This window comes from Melopsittacus undulatus, chromosome 11, assembly GCF_012275295.1.
Source record: "Melopsittacus undulatus isolate bMelUnd1 chromosome 11, bMelUnd1.mat.Z, whole genome shotgun sequence".
NCBI lineage: Eukaryota > Metazoa > Chordata > Aves > Psittaciformes > Psittaculidae > Melopsittacus > Melopsittacus undulatus.
The window spans coordinates 1,842,390-1,859,557 of record NC_047537.1 but is presented as its reverse complement, the minus strand read 5'-3'; the positions used below and the strand labels follow the sequence as shown (position 1 = coordinate 1,859,557).

Below are 17,168 nucleotides of genomic sequence, written 5' to 3'. Positions count from 1 at the left end.
AAAAGCCACCCTATTTTAATGATTTCAAGAAACAGCTTTAGGAAATGCAGTTACCAACGTACTTTGTACCAAAAGAGAAACAAAAAAGAAGTGCTTTGCCACTGTAACTATTACATTTTAAAAGTGCTCAAGTTACTTTGGTAGTGGTAGGTATAGAGATGTTTCAAGAAGGTTAATCGCTGTATCTTTCTACCTATAATCTCTTTGTTGTCTCTACCTATAATCTAAACTCTTTGTTGCCTCTGAAGTGTATCAGAGAGTCTAAAGTCTAATAAATCATATTAGGCAAAAATCATAAAGACTATTAATAAAACATAAAATCAGACTCAGCTGTTACATCAACACCAAAAAGGGGGTCTCTCCTCGTATCATACAGCTACAACTAGAGACTGCTCATGCAAATTTTAGTGTACATTAAACCCTTCTCCACACAACATTTTTGCAAACTTTATGTGATAAAAGTCAACCAGAGGTTGCAAAGGAGCATGTATCCTGTCAAATAACCTGATTTAAAGCAGTCCTAAGTATAAACAAGCATTTTAGGGTTTGTTTTAAAAGAAGTTGAAGACTGTGGTGACGCTTATAAAAAGAAAGCAGGAACAGCCAATGCATTTCACTAACCAGAATTTCACAGTACGCACAGCATGGAAGTGGTCAATTATTTGTTTTCCCTCTTCAGAAACTTTTGTCTGCTTATACATTTTCTTTAGAATGAAAATTTCTATGTGCTATACAGTTGTGCACAATAGGAAAATCAAAACTCTATTAATGGTTAGTGTTCCTGTTTCCAGTCATCAGTAGCAGCATCTTGCTCTGATGTGAGTTGTCAGATTTGTTTCTGACAAGTAAAATTATACTTCTCTGAAAGAAGGAGGGTAGCAAAGCTTCATCTGTGCCAAACTTGATCCTTCAGCTGCAAGTTACATTTTTTAGACAAAGCCGAAACTGTCTCATTCTGCTTTGTTGTTTTGACACGTGCCTGTCTGTATTTCTGCTGTAGTTCTTCTAGTTTTTCCTGCTGGGATGCCATCTCCTCCTGCAGTTCTCTGTGTCTAGCCCATGCTTTCTCTTTTTCCCTCTGAGCATCAGTAAGGATGTCATTAAATTTGTTCTGCAGATTTGCAAGGCTTTTCCCTAAAACATCAGATGAGTTCTGACATCTGAAAGAGAAACAATCCAAGTTCCAAGACAGAAAATAGCAATTTTAAACTGTGATACCAGATACTGAAATAACAAAGCCTACTACAATCGTGCAAGTTTAAGACATCCAATGTACATTAACTCAGGTGCAGCAGTGCTGCTCATCAGGCTTGTGCTCCACTTTCACATGCACAAATCTAACACTGTTTGTACTTTTATTTTACTCACTTAATCGCTCCATCTCCTGTCTGCAGTTTTTGCTTGAGTTCACTTATACGAGCTAAGACCTCCTCAGGATGAATTAAGTTTGCAACCTCGTGGTTCAGCTGATTCTGAACATCTTCAAGCTGTTGTTTCAGGAGATTATTGTCTCCCTGGAAAAAAAAAGACAAAATATTGTTTTCAGTGTGACCTGAACCCATACAACCAACAAACAAGAACACAAACACAGGCAGCAAATTCTGCCTTAGGTATTGGTTCAGTTTTTTAGCTCTTCATCCAAGTCGTCGTCTTACTGACATGGACTGGATGAAGCTTGTGGGAAATGTAAGATACGTTAACAATTAGTCAATCCCTCTGCAATGTGACTGAGCAGCTCTGAAATGATTTCAAAGATCAATCTAAATATCCAAGATAGATAAAAGACTATGGTGTAGGGTCTTTGCACAAGAAAATTAAAATCAGGAAAGTTATAAATATTACTCAAGATGATAAACAAAATTCATATAGAATCCTTTAAAATCCTTATCACTTTCCCCTTGGGGAAGTAGGGAATCATCCTGTGTATCAGGTAACCTTTTAAAGGCAACAAATACTTCACCTGCAATTGTTTGAACTGAGAAAGGAGCTTATAATTTTGCTGTTCCTTTTCCTCTGCTAGTTGTGCTTTGGTCAGAGCATTGTCCAACACTTGCCTTTCTTTTTCAAGTTCAGCTTGCAGGGCTGACAGTTCCATCTACAAACACAGAAAACCTGCAGATTAATATCCTCACTCCCAATCCAACCTGTCACCCAAGTAAGCAGCTCTATTTCTTAAAACAATATGAACAACAGCCCTAAAAAAAGAAACCAACAAAACCCCAACCATCCCAGATTAGCCCATCACCATATATACATGATAAATGTGTTTCCTAAAAATCATCATCATGGCTGGTACTGCAAATCTTAATCCATACCTAAGCATGAGCACATCCTACCCACCAGGTAACTGACAGATTTACATTTATCAGTGTTCTGTAGAAAACTTCCAAGTTTTTGTGAAACCTGGGGACAGAACACCACACTTCATTGTTTTACATTTTCATTTCTGGCTGCAGTTTGGAACATGCAGTTTGAATACATCTTGCAAGAAAACTATCTCATTCATTTCTGACAAATGGAAACTGAAGCAGGGTAGTAGTTATTGTACATCACACATGAAACCAAATTAAGATCTCCAACAGCAAGATAAATGTGACTATAAATTAAAGCATACATTGTTCTTCCCCAGCAGAAAGTTGTTACTTTAGAACACCTTACAAAATAAAAAGATTTGCTGCAAAACTCAATTTCTACTACAAAGAGCAAAGGCAAACTGTCTTTCACCTGCTCCTTTCACAGGATTACTTTAGAGTCACTTCTCTGATGTAGGCAGAGTTATCTCTTTTCAAAACAATGAGGACTATTATTTACCTTTTAACTACAGTGAATATCCTGTATACCCAAATGACCTGTATCTTACTTCAATGCAAAGCTATAAATCCTAGCAAACTGATATTACCTTCCATTTGGGGGCATAGCTAAACCAACAATTACTTGCAGGTCCACACTAGAGATGTGATATGGAGGAAGGTTTGCTTGTCTCTTATCCTGAAGCAGATTATCCCTTTGGCAGCAGAAGAGTTCTGTTCTTACCTCGCTACGTTGTTTCAGTCTTTCGTATTCTTCTTTTTGCTGACTGGCTTCAGCATCTCTATCTCTTAGCTGCGCTTCCAATTCAGCCTCATAGGCACTGATGTCCCCTTGTGCCTCTCTAAGCGACTCATTTATTTCCTGCTGCTCTCTGAGTGCACTCTCTAGCATTGCAATTTCCTGGAATGTTACATTCATTTTAGAAGTATAGACATAGGAGAGGCAGGATTTCCTGAAGAGTACATTGCCTCTTGAACTCATCATCAATGTGACAGCAGATAGAGCAAAATAGACACACTAACCCTCATGTCTCAACATAAAAACTTAAAGCTAGGTGGCATCACAACATACAAAGGTCAGGTCAATGACATGGCTGTGACAGACTGTACTAATATCTGTACTCAAGTTAAAAAGCATAGCTTAAAGCAATACACGTTTGTCCCTTTATTAAGGTTTACATAAAACTCATCAGGATACTAAGACAGCTCCTTAAGTTTCCGTATCAAAAACTTATTGTGTCCAAGAACTGTGCTTTCCTATTTGCAATTTGGTAATTTGCTTCTTTCCTTCAGATTTATTCCCAGGTAACTGAATTTGGGAAGAAATACAACATTAAGCCTTACTTTTCTCATATTTTCTGCATCCATGGCAACTACTTCCAGGTTGTTTCTTTCCTCCTCTAGATCTGCCAATCTTTCTAGCAATGATTCTTTATCCTTCTGCAACTCCTTACATTCATCATTGGCCTGTTTTGCCTGAGACTTAACACTTTCCAGGTACTCCTGTAATCCAGTGATAATACTTTCTAAATCCCTTTTCAGTGCTTCATTAGTTGCTATCTGACCTGCAGAAATGCAAAACAAATGAGACACTTAAGAAACCACACTTATTTACAAAACAAACAAAACCCCCTTTATTCCTCTTAAGATGTTATTATTACATAGTGCAGTAGGCAAGTAAGTAACTGGAACTCAACCACAAAATGCCTGTATTTAAAGCTTTAAACTGCAAACTGCCTTCCCCAAACACGTACAAATGAACATATTAAAAAGTAAACATTCACATATAAACATCCTTTTAGATCAGTTAAGAACAGTTTTTCAACTCTTTCCTACACATTCTGTATTTCATTTAAACAAAGATAAACAAAACTGAATCCTCAGTTCAATCCTCATGTTATCCTAACTACCAGAAAGACTGCCAGACAAAAAGAAAAACCCACCATCAGTGAGTTGCTGCTCCAAGTCCTTGATTTCCTCAGTTTCTTTTGCAATCCTAGAGAGCATTTCATCCAGGCGACTCTCAAGCTGTTGATAATGTTTGTTCATTACATCAAACTGCTGTTCTTTACTTGCTTTTTGAGCTTTCAGATGAGCCTGGAAATTAACAGTTGGAAAGGTAAAGCAAGACAACACCAATACAGATTTAAAGTGTTATATCAGTATTTAATCTCAGTTCTGCAATGTCTTATTACTAGTAGTAAAAGTCACAAGTGCAGCTTACGTTGTGGTGTTTGGGATTGGGTTTTTTGGTTTTGTTATTTTTCCTTGTTACTGCCCCACAGCGAATCCCAGATAGGCAATCTCTGAATAACAGCATTGTTACCAGACTCTCCCTTGCCCAGGCATGAAGAATAAAGCCTGCATTTACAAACTATTACTCATGGCTACTATCTTTCTTCCTGCCTTTACTTTTTGTTACAACCATTTCCTCTTTCAGTCAAGAGCAAACATGATTTCCTCCAGAAGCTTCAATCCCGTCATCCTGCATTGCCTTCACAGCAGATGATGCTTCAGAACATGTCAGGTCACCACCCGAAGGAAAATACTCTGAACAGCCAGCAAATCAGGCCAAGTTTACAACTAAGATTTACTTAAAGCAGGGGGGGTTGGGTTGTGGGTTCTGTTTTGTTTTGGTCTTTTGTTTTGGTCTTGTTTTGCAGGTGTGTGTTTGTTGGGAAATACACCATAGCCACAGCTCACACAGGCTTTGGTCTGGACTTTGCACATTTAGTATGAATTCAGGTGATTGTTTTAGCTGTATACAAAAGCTGGTTATGCACACAACACAGTGACTGCTGTTTGTCACCATTATGAAATCACGAACGACTCAAATGCCAGGAAACTTGGAAAATACAGAATTGTCATGACAAACAGCACCTTTTTCTTACACCTCAAAAAATAAACTGAGCTAGCAGTAGAAACGTTAAATACAAGTTGTCAGAATAAAATCACTTACAAACTTGCTTCTCAAAGAGAAGTAATGGCTAAAACATCACTTTCTGCACTTTGAGCGTATTAAACCGGAAGTTATTTCAAACATTCACATCGGTACAATTCAACTTGCCGCCCTGTTAAAGACAAACTACCGTTCCGCTTTCAAAAGTGAAATTCCACAAGGAAAACCCAAGCAAAGCGCTGCTGCTGAGTCATTTTGCTGCAGCTGCCGCATGTCACAGGAGCGCTGGTTAGAAATCCCCAATCACTTACAGTTTTGCCTTTGTCTTTTCTTCTTTCGAGACCATTTGCAAAACGCCCCACCCCTGATCTCGAAGTCATTTGAATGGAGAAGCGGTATCTTCAGCGATTAAGCGGGGTCCGTCTGCGCTCCGAGGGTTCCCCGCGGGCGCGGAGGGGCCGCGGCTCCGCTCCCCGCTCCGCGGGCGGTTGGCCCCGCTCAGCGCTTCCTGTGTTGTGATTTGAAGCGAGGGGCGGCCTGCGGGAAGGGCCGGGCCGGTTCCTGCGGGATCCGTCCCGCAGCCTCCAGAGCGAGCAGCCCGGCGAAAGTGCATTAAATAGATATGTATGCATTTTGTACAGTGCTTGCTCTGCTGAAAACGGCATCAAAAGTCTTTCTTTGCGTACTTCAATGCATCAAGCTGGCCTGAAAAGCTCTCATTTTAAAAACCAGCTTTATTTAAGCACTATTCAAAAAGTAATCCTATTTCATTCAATTTAAAGTTTCTCTAACTGTTTGCTGTACCCAAACACAGTTAACTCAAATCTGAAGTGTTGCTTCCCTGCAGATCCAAAACATGAGATTATCAAAATAGAGTTCTTGGTCCATCATCCAGCTTTGCCCCAAACCTGTAACATGTCCCCTGAGCCCCTGCTGAGTGGTGACAGGACTGTGACAGCATCAAAAAGGCAATATAAGGCTTTCCAGAATTAGAACTATTTATTGAAAATTGATTCTACTTTCAGGATGCTGGACTCTAGTGTAAAGCTAAAACTGCTGCTGCCTTCAGCTGTCTGCATCTCACTGGCTGGAATATCAGTATCATCCCTTTGGTCAGGTCAGCTGCATCAGCTACTCCAGATGTTTTTTCTAGGCTGAGGTCCTGCAAACAGACTTGTGGGGCACTGCAAAAGCTCTCTAACAGATTCTACAAAAAGGTGCATTAAGGATTTCTTACACAGAAACTGTCTCCACAGATCCGTGGAACATATTCTTAAGAGCATAAAGATCTAATTCTTAATGTGCTGTAAGCAACTGCACTTAAAATGAGCTGCCCAAGTGTTTCACTGAAGTTGGGTTTTTTGTTTGGTTTTATTTTTTTTTTTGATGGGAGTTATTGTTTTTCGAACAATAACAGCTAAAAAAATGGTACATTGCAAAATAATATATAATTCATTAAATAAGCACAACAAATGAATGTTAATCTGTTAAAGCAGTCTTTACCACCTTTCTCAGTACATCAATATATGCAGTACATAAAAAGATACCTGTTTTACTTACATGTCTCGGATCTTCAGCATTTAGAGAAGTAAGAGAACTCTGCAAGTCTTCGAGCTCTTTCTCTTTTTTCCCTATTTCTCTCTTTTGTTTCTCCAATTGCTTTTCCAGTTCTAAAGCTTCCTTACGTAGCTGATGCAGGATTCGTATCTTTTCACTCAGTTGCTGTTCAAGACCTTCCTTGTTGGCCTGTAATATCTGGAGGTAGCATGAGGAGGTTGGTTAAGAGAGTTTAATTGGGTATACACAGCTGATCAGGAACATTTTTAAGAGTTAAATCAGACTGATGGTTTAGCCCAACAGGTTACCTAAAAATGATCTATTCATTGTTTTGAATCTTCTTTCATAGAATCATAGAATACCAGACTGGTTTAGGTAGGATGGGACCTTAAAACTCATGCAGTTCCAACCCCCTGCCACAGGCAGGGACACCTTCCACTAAAGCAGGTTGCTCCAAGCCTTGTCCAGCCTGGCCTTGAACGCTGCCAGGAATGGGGCAGCCACAGCTTCTTCAGATGCTGTTAACTGCACTGCAACTCCGACAGCTTATTTATAAACAAGGTATCAAAAACCCTTAAGATTTTCCTGATGCATGACAAATGGATTTACATATATATATATAATGGCCCTTATAAAAAAGAATGGGAGAAAACCAGTTCTATTTTCTCCATTAGTACTGCTTTCCCTTGCTATTCACATAGCAATTTCTTTACATACCTTTTTTTGAGCCAGAGCATCCTCCAGTTGTTGCAGCTCCCCTGTTACTTTCAAAACTTGTTGCTCTGCATTTGCTATTGCACTTTGCAGTTCTTCCAATCTTCTTTGTGCTGCAGACAAAAAATAAACAGCCAAAACTCACAACCCCCAAAATACATTATAATATTCTGTATAGTATTGATACATGTTCTCTGTTAAAACATTAATCAGATGTTTAGAAATTACAGCACTTGTGGCCTTTGACATCTTATTGCTGTTCTTCTCTCAAACATGTCAAGCATTTAATCAGTGGACTAAGCTACACTGAATAACATATTTCAATTAAGATTTTACCTGAATTGATCTTTTTTTCTTTACCCTCTAGTAGTTCATCTAGAGTTTGAAGCTGGGGTTTCCTACAGAAGTCCTCTTCATCTGGCTGTATTTTTCCGGTCTCCAGCTGCTGAGCTTTGTGAGCAATGTAGCCTTCTCTTATAAACATATTCCTTTTATACCTGGCCTTACCAATGTATGGGCTTTCACCAGGTACATTATCAAGTTCAACATCCTGCAATGTATGAAGCAGTACATCTTTTATCTCACAGGTATGGCTGCAGTCAACTTGCACTATCATTTAAGTCTCTTAATCATTGAAAGGAAAACCAATTTTAAATTAGAATAATTAGAAGAAAACAGACTGCAACTGACTTGTTTGGCCTTTAATATTCTTGTCATTTAATAATAAAATTAAAAACACACAACCACAGTTGGTGTATGACCATATTGTTGCACATGGGTAATGCAAATGGCCATTTAACTGGAGGAACTTTTCCTTAATATTTCAGACTTAACAGTAAGATAGATTATGCTTAGTCCATTACATTGCTGCACTTAAACTTTATTCAAACAGAACTTTAAAAACTCATTCATAGTTAATGATTACTGATCTTTACATTCCTTGTGCAGACTCCCAAGATCTCTACATTTTTTGCAAGTATGACAGAGGTTAGCCCTACTAGGAGAAAAAGCCAACAGAGAAAGTACAGGAAATCTAATACCATCCAACTCAAAAACATTCTGGCTTGTGGAATTCCTCCAAGTGAAAGGGTCTCTACAATTAAGTCAGAAGAAAGGACTATCATTTGGTTAATAACAAGAATGAAATGATTGTTCACTGACTCTGCTTGGCTAAAACACATACATATGTATACTAATATTCAATAAATTGAATGTGACTCAGATTCAGTTTAGTTCAAATCTTATAACATACACTTTTAAAATTATTTTATTTCATAACTCTTAATAAAGCAGCCTGTTAGAATTACAAAAGTATAAAATTTTCTGTTTTCCCAGCTGAAAATCAAGAGAAACAGCCATGTAAAAGATCCATTCTTTTTAAATTGTTACCTCTGGTGGAAAATAATTTAACGGCTCAAACTTTGCATCAATCTTATAAAACGCCAGCTCCTGCTCCAGCTCATACTGCTTCTGGCAAGCTCGGGTGAGCTCCACTGTCTTCTGCTTTAACTACAAACCAGCAAACAAGGTAAGTTTCATTCAAGTGTCATCATCACATACATTTCAATTCAGTAGAGAGCAGTAAAAACATGAACTTTGAATCAAAGCTCGCGTCAAAAAAAAGGTTAAAATGATGTATTTTGGATCAAGAATATCACAAGGTGCAACTTTATTACAAATCACAATTTGATGACTAAGAGTACACAGGAACCCCACAATTAACATAACACAAGTGATCACATGAAAGGCCTTTTAAGTTTACATGTATCAAAGGTTTGAAGACAAATCTGTCATTAACTTAGGATAAAAAATAATTTGGGTACAATCCCTTAGCAAAATCTATGACAAATAATTAATGTATTTACTGCTACTAATGAGCAGCAAGAACTGTTAACACTCCTTAAGTGTACAGAGGCTTTGTTGCTTAGGTTTTCAGTTTCTTTTTTTAAATAAAAGGTCCATCATGTGATTTCTTTTTAAAGTAATTTTGCATTCTGAATACCTGAGGAAGAACATGCAGCAAGACTCCAACAGACAGGGGAAAGCAGGACTAATGGAGGGTAAGAAACAGAACAAAATGGAATAAAGGAAAGGATTAAAGAAGAATCTTAAAAGACTATATATATCGTGCAAAAATAGTCTGTGCATCCAAAAACCACAGTGAATATAAAGTCTCACTGGAATACTTAATGCAAATGTTCCTACTTTCGTAAACATGCAAATAAATCCTAGAAATAACATAACCATGCAACCCAGGAGCACAGTGGGGCTACCTTAGTGAGGAATAAAGGCTCTGTGGAAAGGTAACTGTGACAAACCAATACACCAGCTAAAGGAAGAAAGTAGGCAAAGTTTGTCATTCAAAAGGATAAGAGGGGTTAACTTGTGAAATATTTGCTGCTAAATCTAACTATACTGAAAACTACGTTATAGAAATAGGCTTTTGATTAGCGTGAGTGTTCACAGCAGAAAGAGCTATAGAAGTATTACCTATAGAGATTCTGAAGGGCCAAATTTTAGAGGACAAGTCTAACATCTGAGAGAAAAGCCATATATTAAATTCCCATCAGATTATTCACAACCGAACACCCTCAAAGCAATAGGACATCCTTGCATTTTATAGCTACCAATGAAAGACACTTCTCAGACACAAGTTTTTAGGATGGTGTGAATAAAGTACAAGTAATCTAATGGACATCACTCAACATAATAATCAAGGGGTATTACTGACATACAACGGGTTTGCACACCTTGTTTTGTCTCTTAATTTTAAACACAAATCTCCAGCCATTTGAATTCTCATATTGAGAACTTGGTTTCTGACAACAAAACTGTTCCAAATATTCAGTTAGTACAAGTCATTATCTTACCAATTCATTTTTGGTGCCCAGGTCCCTTTGTAGGTCTTCATAGCTTTGTTTCTGTTGCAAAATCTTTTCTTTTAATGATTTGTTGACTTCATCTTGGTGGTGGAGCTGCTCAAGAATTTTGGACTGGTTATGTTTAAGGGTCTCCATCTCCTTCACTGCGTTTTCCAATTCTCCTTCTAATTTTTCAATCTCTTCTGAAAAAAAAATAATAGAAACATTTAAATGGAAAATCTTTTCCTTCTAAACTTAAATTTTGTGTCATTCAGTTAAGTTCTAACATATTACCTAAATTAAACCTCTCTAGAGCTTCCTGCCTGTCATGATTTGTCACTGGCTGTCCATCCAAGTTTTCCAGTGCTCGCAAATGGAATATGGTGTACAAGCAGTAGTGAGGCAGACTTACAACTGGGTTATCAGCAAGAAATAGAGAGGTGAGATCTTGCAGAGGCTTTAGTTTAGCTATATCATGGAGCTAAATCAAAGACAAATGGAACAATGATTAGACATCCTGCCAAGAACAATTAAACCCCATTAGTGAATTTCTGATGATACAGAATGTTTGATGTTAGGTCCATGCCAAAGATGACAATGCTAAAGCATAATCTCCAAAATCCTATCAAAATACATAGCACCACGAGTAAGGTAACTTCCTAAAGTAAAATACCACTAGAAAGAGGGCAATTTTCCTCAAGCTTGACCTTGGAAATTGTAAGCTAACAAGGCCTGTGGATATATATAACCTTCCACTCCCCCAGACTTATTCACAAGAAAAGGGTTATTTTATCACGAGAAGTACTCAAACAAAGCTGGTTCATCTCTCCTCCTCAGTAGCATGATTCCTTCAGGAATTGTATTAAGTGACTTCCCTTCATAGACATCCTTTTGTATCTACAAACACAGAGGTTAACCTAGATGACAGAACTAAATCTAGTCATGTCCTAAATAAAAAAAAATAAGCAAATAGATTATTTCCAGGTCTCCATATAATTAATTTACCATAAGGGACACCACCAATAATACAGAAAAGCCTTCAAATTTTCCCCAACTTTTCAAACATTTGCCTGAACAATGTTATACAGGTTTATGCCTTGAATATCTGGCACAAAAGGAGTGTTTCTGATAAGCAATTTTGCTAGGCTCACAACAGCTGTATTTCACTATAGACTTTATGGAAAGACTCAGCAATTATATACCAGTTCACTTCATGAAACACATCTGAACAATTATTGTTCCTAACTACGAGCACTTACTGATGATACTTTATTCTGTTTCAAATTGAGGATGCGCAAGGATCTCAGTTTCTTCCCTACCCACACAGGAATATGCTCAATCTCATTCCCTGCAAGGTTCAGCTTTTGTAGATTCTGCATATGTTCTATACCTTCAATTTTTCTGAAAATTAAGAAGAAAAACATAACATTTTCATGAACCATAGCAAATTTACAATGTAACTGAGGCACTATGGATAAACAACAACAAAATCTGACTCAATTATCATCTAAGAGATCAGCAAAAGCAGTTGTTTTCTGCCATGGACTCATAATTCAAATTAAATTACACCATTTTACTTCCCAGACAAGAAAAATAAGTATGTTACAGCAAGACTTTCTTGCTCTGTGGCAAACTTTAATCTTTACTCATCTTCATGTCAATATTGAAATTATATTATTATGTGGTAATTCCGTTTTAATACGCAAAATGTGTTCTTTTTGAACCAAAAAAAGATAGTTTAGTGGGGTTTTTTTCCACATGAAGGATCAACTGGAAACTGACAGCGTGCAGAACTACATTTTTTTAGTGTTATTAGGCATACAAATATTACAGCAAATATGTCTGTAACTATATATACAAAAATACATAACTAGAGTCTGAAAACATACAGCAGCTAAGAGCTACTCTTGTTTTTTCAGTTCCTGTTGAGAGAGGAAGTTGTGTGAATGCAATGTATAGAAATGCTAGCATCTTGCTTACTTCCTATTGTTAACCTCTCTACTGAAATTGCAGCTTCTCTACTGCAGTCTGACGTAAAGATCATAATTCACTAACAGAAAAAGGAAACAAAAAATTTTGTTACCATCTGAACCCATCAACGTTTTTATACCAGAAAGACAAGATAGTGGACTCTCAAAACAGTGAGAGTAAAAAAGCAACTGAGTGAGTTCATGGCCTGCCTGATCAAGCCCATTCAGTTTCCTCTTCTAAAAGAGGACTTCTTGTATTGCCTGTATTAACATGCAGTAAAAGTTGAGTTATATTTTTAATGCATTTAATTGGGTTATTGCTCATTCTTCATTATGGTAGCTGGAAACTTATGTTTCTGACTTGGTTTCCCAGGATAACAAGTTTGACTGCAGCAATATACATCACTTCCCAGAACTACTTATTCTTCTAAATATCTAAGAGCTGCTGCTTTTTAAGACGACGTCACCAAAGCCTGTTAGTCTTGACACACAACTGGTGGGAAGTTCGCCTTAATTGTTCCCACCTGTGAAAGAACCAACTTGATCAGTAAGTTTTATTTATATGGCATATCAAAACTATGAATGTTTCTGCTTACCTGATTTTGTTCCAAGACAAATTGAGTTCACGCAACTTCATCAGTTTATCCAACTTCTCAATCTTCTCTATTTGATTGTTACTAAGATTTAGCGTCTCCAGTCTAGAGCACTTTTCCAAATTTTCTATGTACTAAAGAACAGAAAATTAATCCCTTGGCATTAAAGCTTTTTTTTTTTGTAAGAAAAAGGCAGATTTCTATTTTTTTAACAATCACCTATTCATTAAAAAATACAGAGTATTCTAACAGTTTATTAATCAGAGTTTCACTGTTGCATTCTAAACCCCTTCTTTAGGTAGTCTTGAGTAATGTTTTTTCCACAGAAGCTGCTTTAGACCTAGGCTAACATAACTAAAATATAGCTGTTTACATTCACTTTAAAATAGACCTTTGCTAAAAAATAAACCAAAATGAATTTTTAACTTGGTTTAATTAGCATCTATTTTCAATAGCTTACCTTAAATCTCTTGTCCCCATCCTTTGGGGAAGAAAGATTCAGTGAGCTTATATACGCCAAATTTTCCTGTTTTGACAGACTTTTTATGAGGGGCTCTGTAATGTACTTAACTCCTGGACTAAGACCATTTTTGGCTGAAATTAAACAGAGAAACCACCTTTAGTAGTGAAAAAATTGGTGACTTTAATATTAGTCTTTTACTTCACTCTGTATCCTGGGAAAACATTTAAAATTATTCCCTCCCTCCCCCAGGGGATGAGAAGAGCGAGCACACCAGAAGCATTCACAGGAAATGACACGTCAAGAGTACGCGGGTCTAGCTCTTTGAAGAAGCAGTCTGCATCTCTCTTCCAGTCCTCCCCCCGGCAGAGAATGTAAGGGGTAAAAGTCTCATTATTCTACACAGCTTTCACTATTATTATTTCCACATTTGAATAACAAAAGATAAAGGCAAAATTAACAGGGTTCTTTCTAAAAGACCATACATCTTTAATCATACATTTCATAGAACATTGACTTTTTATGCTTTTAGTATGTACTTTTGTACAAGCAGTTATTTATATAATACTTTTATATGAAACTTACAGTTAAAAGCAGCATCTACATTTTCTTCTGTAATATCAAGTTGTTGGTGCCCCTGCATCATGCTTTTGAAAGCAGATGGAGATGCCTTTTGGCTAAGAGGAGATGGAGATCTGGTACGAGGACTGACAGGAGACATTGGACTAGGTGTCCGAGAAACTGATATCTGTGGTTTTCTACCAAATGCTTTTCTTTCTGAGCCTTTCTTCATTGCCAAAAATACAGAATATCATATGATCAACATCTGCAAGAACAGAAAAAAACCCCATCAGTCTGTATATTTAAATCTGAATGGTTTACATGCCAACAAAGGTGCTACAGAAGTATGCTTTTAAAGGATATTAAGTGCTCGTTGTCTCAGTGTCTATGCTCTTAACACAATTTACCACTTCAGATAATATAGTCTGGGACACCACAGAGATGGTATTTGAGAAAAGTTGTCTTTTTAGCATAAGAAAGTATTTCTAGCAGTGATTTGGTGCCACCCCCCCCCCCCCCCCCCCCCCCAAATCTAAGCCAGTTCTCTAGTCGGTGACAGCTTCCAGTTTTCACAGTCAAATACACACTCAGATTGGTGTAGTTTTTTACTTACACCATTGTACAGCTACAACACCTGGAACCGGCTGAATGCAGTAACTGTCCTGCAGTTTGTGGTCTACACAAAGCCTGTCAGGCCCGGAGATACTCTCAACTCACACTAACACGGTTGACAGAGGACAGAAAGAGTTGACTAGGACACCAATTGTTTTTACCACAGCTACAAGTTACCCGTTTCACAGCTAGAGGAGCAAAAACAAGCGAAGAAACGTAACAGAGGTGAAAAAAACCCTAAAATCAGACTAGCACTGGCCTTCCTTCAGTGTTCCCCTTTCTGCAAGCAACTTATTCCGTGATTGCCTGGCAAATTCCAGTGAATGTTAACAGAAACTCCCCCCTGTGTTGAATATATTTCCCTCAGGGTAAGTGTAGGAACAGCCATGTACGTGTCACGCATCAAAGCCCTTGTAATAACCATTGGTTTAGTGTGAGGTGTCCCTGCCCATGGCAGGGGGATTGGAACTAGATGATCTTGAGGTCCTTTCCAATCCTAACTATTCTATATGATTCTATGATCTTCAAGGGCCAGATTTTTACTAAGCCTAGACCCAGAACGAAAAGCCCATTTTAAGACATTCTTTAGAATAGAAATGTATGGGGGGGTAATTAATATTGTTATTTCTGATCTATACGAATTATTATATTTTGTCTTGAGATTTTCTTTGTTAAAATTACTTTTTTTCCTGAATCTTCAGAAAGAACAAACGAGCCATTCTATTCTACCCAATGTTTGGAGGCACAACTCATTCAGGGACAGGCAAATGAGACTGGACGCGGCAAGGCAGGGAGACAGATGATGGGGAGCTAGTGAAAAGCTACTTTGGGAAGATTCTTCATGTTTTAAGGCCAACAGACATTTTAGCGCAATTTCTTGCTAATAGATGGTGGCTTTGCAATGAAAACCACGCCAGCATCTTCACGTTAGAGCAAGCAGGGAAGGGGAAGCGCTGAGCGGACCTGGCTGCGGATGTGTGCCCTGAGTGTCTCCGTGCCCCACCGGGAGGAGACGGACCCTCGGTACCACCCCGACACCGGTTAACAGCCGAGCCCCCGGCCCTTCCCCACCCTCCCTCCGCGGCCCGCACCTGACGGGACAGCGATCCCTCAGCACGGAGCAGTGCTGCCGGCCGAGCCCGGGCGGAGCTCCCCTCAGCGGGGCAGAGCCCACGGTGAGGCGAGCGGCGATGCTCGGTGAGGGGGATCCCGGTTCCCGCTGAGGGCGGCTCCCTTCAGGCCTCCGCTTTGATTACCTGCGTTGACATGGTAACGCCGTTCCGCCGCTTCCCGCTCGGGGCAGCGGCGGGCAGGGCAGCCTCCGGGCGATAACAGCGGCTCTCTGCGCACCTCTCTTCCGCCTCCCTTCCACCGCCGAGCGAACGTTGTCTCCACCGTTCCCCAGACCCGGGACTGCTGCAGCTCCTTTAAGCGGCCGGCGTGAGGAAACCAACCGCCGCCATTTTGTCTGGTTGTTGGCTGGCGACGGGTGACCGGGCCGGGGGGGGGGAGGCGGGGCGAGGCTAAGCCCCGCCCACAGCCGCTTTCCCGCCAATGGCGGCCCCGATGGCGCGTGTACTTTACCTCAGCGCTGAGAGGCGGCCGTGGCCGTTGTGCCTCTGCCTGAGGGTGGTTTGGGATGGGGTTTGTACTCATTAAACCCCTATTTCCTACCAATTAAACCCCTATTTCCTACCAATTAAACCCCTATTTCCTATAGGAATAGCAAAATCTGCTCTGGTGGTAGTTATTTGTTTGTGTTTGTGTTTTATTTGTATGTACGTATCACATATATCAGCGTAAGGTTGTATGCAGGTTGGTTTTACTGAGGAATGTTGCATATAGCGTTAGAAATGCAGGCTGCCTTTGACCGTGATGATGCAGTAGGGGTAAATTGCAACCATTTTCACAGAAGTCCTTAAATATATCTTTTCTAATGGTTTTGGGCTGTGTTAGTTTGGAATCTATGCAACTAGCTGAAATGTAGGCTTGAAATTCGGTATACTATGCCTAAAACATAGGGAAAGAGCATAATTAAAAATACTATTTCAGAATATTGTTAGACTTTTTAAGTGTTCTCTGATGTTCCTCATTCTTTGTTTATTACTGCTTCCATCCCACCTGTGTAAACTTGCTGTTTGAATTCTCATTGGTATTTAGGAATAGCCATTTGTGCTATTTTTAATCATATAAAGCACCACACATCTTCCAAGAGTTTATTCCGTCTATTGTTACTTCCTTTCTAGTTTATTCTGTCTATTGAGAAGCCCAAATTGGCCTTTCTGGAATGAATATTGATCAGAAACCGTTTTGTAAACGTCCTTCCCGTAAAGGTTGGCTGCAGTATTTGTTTAAGCCTCAGAAATCTTGCACAACTTTAGTTTAACTTTACCTGAACTTACTTGTTGAGGGCCTATGGTTAGATATCGGCCAGGCAAAGGTTTTGTCACCAGTGGGTTCTTTTTGCACATGTGGTTGACATTAGTACATGTAGCTGTATTGTGCCCTCGTGTTTTCATATTGGGGTTTATCTATTTGCTTATGGAAGTCCTCAGGAAGTTGGAGTAACAAGGACTATGAGTGGGTAAAAGAAATTAGCAAGTGAAGTTATTTCACAACAAAAAGCCTGAGA

The 17,168-nt window shown here is 39.0% G+C and overlaps 1 protein-coding gene across 1 annotated transcript in view; it reads right to left on the bottom strand.

Moving 5' to 3' along the window:
• CNTRL (centriolin) overlaps positions 1–14,174 on the bottom strand; it is a 29,397-nt gene extending 15,223 nt beyond the window's left edge. The window contains exons 1-16 of the mRNA XM_034067858.1: positions 13,949–14,174; positions 13,364–13,497; positions 12,907–13,037; positions 11,600–11,741; positions 10,635–10,821; positions 10,350–10,543; positions 8,869–8,988; positions 7,816–8,029; positions 7,483–7,592; positions 6,769–6,963; positions 4,253–4,406; positions 3,654–3,874; positions 3,034–3,210; positions 1,961–2,095; positions 1,369–1,514; positions 980–1,160 (exon numbers count right to left, since the gene is read on the bottom strand). Of these exons, the coding sequence (XP_033923749.1) occupies positions 980–1,160; positions 1,369–1,514; positions 1,961–2,095; positions 3,034–3,210; positions 3,654–3,874; positions 4,253–4,406; positions 6,769–6,963; positions 7,483–7,592; positions 7,816–8,029; positions 8,869–8,988; positions 10,350–10,543; positions 10,635–10,821; positions 11,600–11,741; positions 12,907–13,037; positions 13,364–13,497; positions 13,949–14,156 (2,649 nt within the window). The 5' untranslated portion in view covers positions 14,157–14,174. The remainder of the gene's footprint in view (positions 1–979; positions 1,161–1,368; positions 1,515–1,960; positions 2,096–3,033; positions 3,211–3,653; positions 3,875–4,252; positions 4,407–6,768; positions 6,964–7,482; positions 7,593–7,815; positions 8,030–8,868; positions 8,989–10,349; positions 10,544–10,634; positions 10,822–11,599; positions 11,742–12,906; positions 13,038–13,363; positions 13,498–13,948) is intronic.
• Between the last annotated feature and the right edge of the window lie 2,994 nt (positions 14,175–17,168).